Genomic DNA, 2,055 nt, shown 5'->3' on the forward strand with positions numbered 1-2,055 from the left:
CAACACACTTGTCTCCGTGGGGAACTAATGATAACAAGTTGTAAATGATATTTAGGAGGAAATAATATGAAAATGATAAGGATTAGCAATAACTTAAATAATGTAGTAATACTAGCAACCAATGGCCAGTGATGGCAAGTGGAATCATTAACTCTGTTACATGTGCAGGCCGAACTCCAGGGACCTGGAGGAATCCAGAGCAGAGGTTACTTCCTCTATCGGGTACGATCACGTTCATGTCAGGAAATCAAAAGAAAAGCAAAGAATTCCCCTGAATAATGTGATGAACATTCAATCAAATTTTGTTTGCACTTTCAGCCACGAAATGGAAGACGATCCCTAGAATATGAGTAAAATAAAGGTAATGCTTGTTTTGTTCTTCATCCACAGACACAGTCTGTAAGGGACTGTATGACAACGACCAGCAGGTTAATTGTTCTTTTGGCTAAATTAAGCGAGTTTGATTTATTTGGGACGATATTATCAAAAAGACAACTTTTATGTTCATGGATCATAAAGGTGTGATGTTTCATTTAAGGTAAGAGACACTACAGGTGAATAGGGTACAAATATTAACTGATATTACCATGAAACTTCACCACTTCATTACTAAGAGGATTATTTATTGTATTACAAGTTTTCTGAAATGTGATGTTTAAATATGCAAATGAGGCATTATGTAATGGTAACTGTTGGTGCATTTAGTAGAAATCTACAGACTTAAATAGACAAAGTAGTAAAATAAATGTTTTCTTTCCTCTAGTCTGAAAGACGAGATCTCAAAATGGACCAGTGCATGAATAACAATGTGTCTGCCTGTATTATCTCGCCTTACTGTGCCTGCACATTATTTTTTTAATTATCAACTTGTAGCCGAAGGCTTAAAAGGTCCCTAAATGCCATTATCTCTCATTGTAATTATAAGCAACTAGAAGCTGCCAACACTATATTTATATGTGCCTACAAAGTCACAGAAGAGTGTTTTTCCCCTCATTATTGTGTATTGATGTGAGGTAGAGTCGCCAACTCTGAAGCTGAGTGAGACGACCGCGAGACCCGAGACCCCGAGACCCGAGACCCCGAGCCGCTGCAGCACCAGCGATCCAGACTTCACAGTCATCTGCCGCTGCTGTACAGTGATGTCTGAATGTACACAAAGAATAAGATCCAAACACTGTTCCTTTGTGCAGATTTTATTTTGTGTCATGTGTGTGTGTGTCATTTGCATTAAAACTGCTACAATGTGGTCGTGCGTACCTTTGACTTTGCTGCACGTTATGAATGAGAATCTTTCACTGCATTAAGCATATTTGGAGGAAACTGTGTGAATGCAGATAATCAATACATACAGATACATGCATATGATACAATGCAGTCAAACACACATCAGGAATATTTCAACCACAACTAAAGCATTTATTTGATGTTTAACAAAATTACACATACTCCTAAATATAAACAGTTTAAATATTTTCAGCTTTAAATGATCATAATTAAGATAAAAATAAAAAATTCACCTTTTTGCTTTTTTATGTACTCAATGTGTCCATAATAATGCAGATAGAAATCAATAACACACTGAACAAGCAAAGCTGCTAAAAGAAAAAAGGCATTAACTCATGAATATATAAATGAATATCCGGCATATTTGGGGTTTTTTAAACACTTTTTACACATGAGAGATGATTATGATTTGAAAATGACAAACCTAACTGACCGGTAATACCTTATTATTAAAATAAAAAATGCAAACAGTTCAACGTCCCTGTTTATTAAACTCTAACCAACCTCCCAGATTCATAATAAAACATAATGTAAACAGACTGGTGACACATGATGTGATGAGGAGTCACATGTATGGTCTTACATTTTCTAAATCTTTTAATGTACAAATTCATTTTTTTTGTGGCTTTCTTCTTGTTAAATTAATATTTGCAGGATTAAATTGTTAGTTTCTATCCTGAATATGTAGTTATGGTAATCAACAGTAGATGTCACCATCTTCACACCAACAGAAAAATAAAAGGCGGTTTCACTTCTGTTGACGTTTAAGAG

The 2,055-nt window shown here is 35.2% G+C and overlaps 1 protein-coding gene across 2 annotated transcripts in view; it reads left to right on the plus strand.

Annotated features, from left to right (window-relative positions):
• nmu (neuromedin U) overlaps nt 1-1,117 on the plus strand; it is a 5,066-nt gene extending 3,949 nt beyond the window's left edge. For both annotated transcript variants that reach the window (XM_031868517.1, XM_031868519.1), the window contains 3 exons: nt 169-222; nt 319-361; nt 1,018-1,117. In XM_031868517.1, coding sequence (XP_031724377.1) covers nt 169-222; nt 319-354 — 90 coding nt within the window. In that variant the 3' untranslated portion in view covers nt 355-361; nt 1,018-1,117. The remainder of the gene's footprint in view (nt 1-168; nt 223-318; nt 362-1,017) is intronic.
• Nucleotides 1,118-2,055: the final 938 nt, after the last annotated feature.

The sequence above is a fragment of the Anarrhichthys ocellatus genome, unplaced genomic scaffold (assembly GCF_004355925.1).
Source record: "Anarrhichthys ocellatus isolate YVR2014 unplaced genomic scaffold, GSC_Weel_1.0 scaffold42, whole genome shotgun sequence".
NCBI lineage: Eukaryota > Metazoa > Chordata > Actinopteri > Perciformes > Anarhichadidae > Anarrhichthys > Anarrhichthys ocellatus.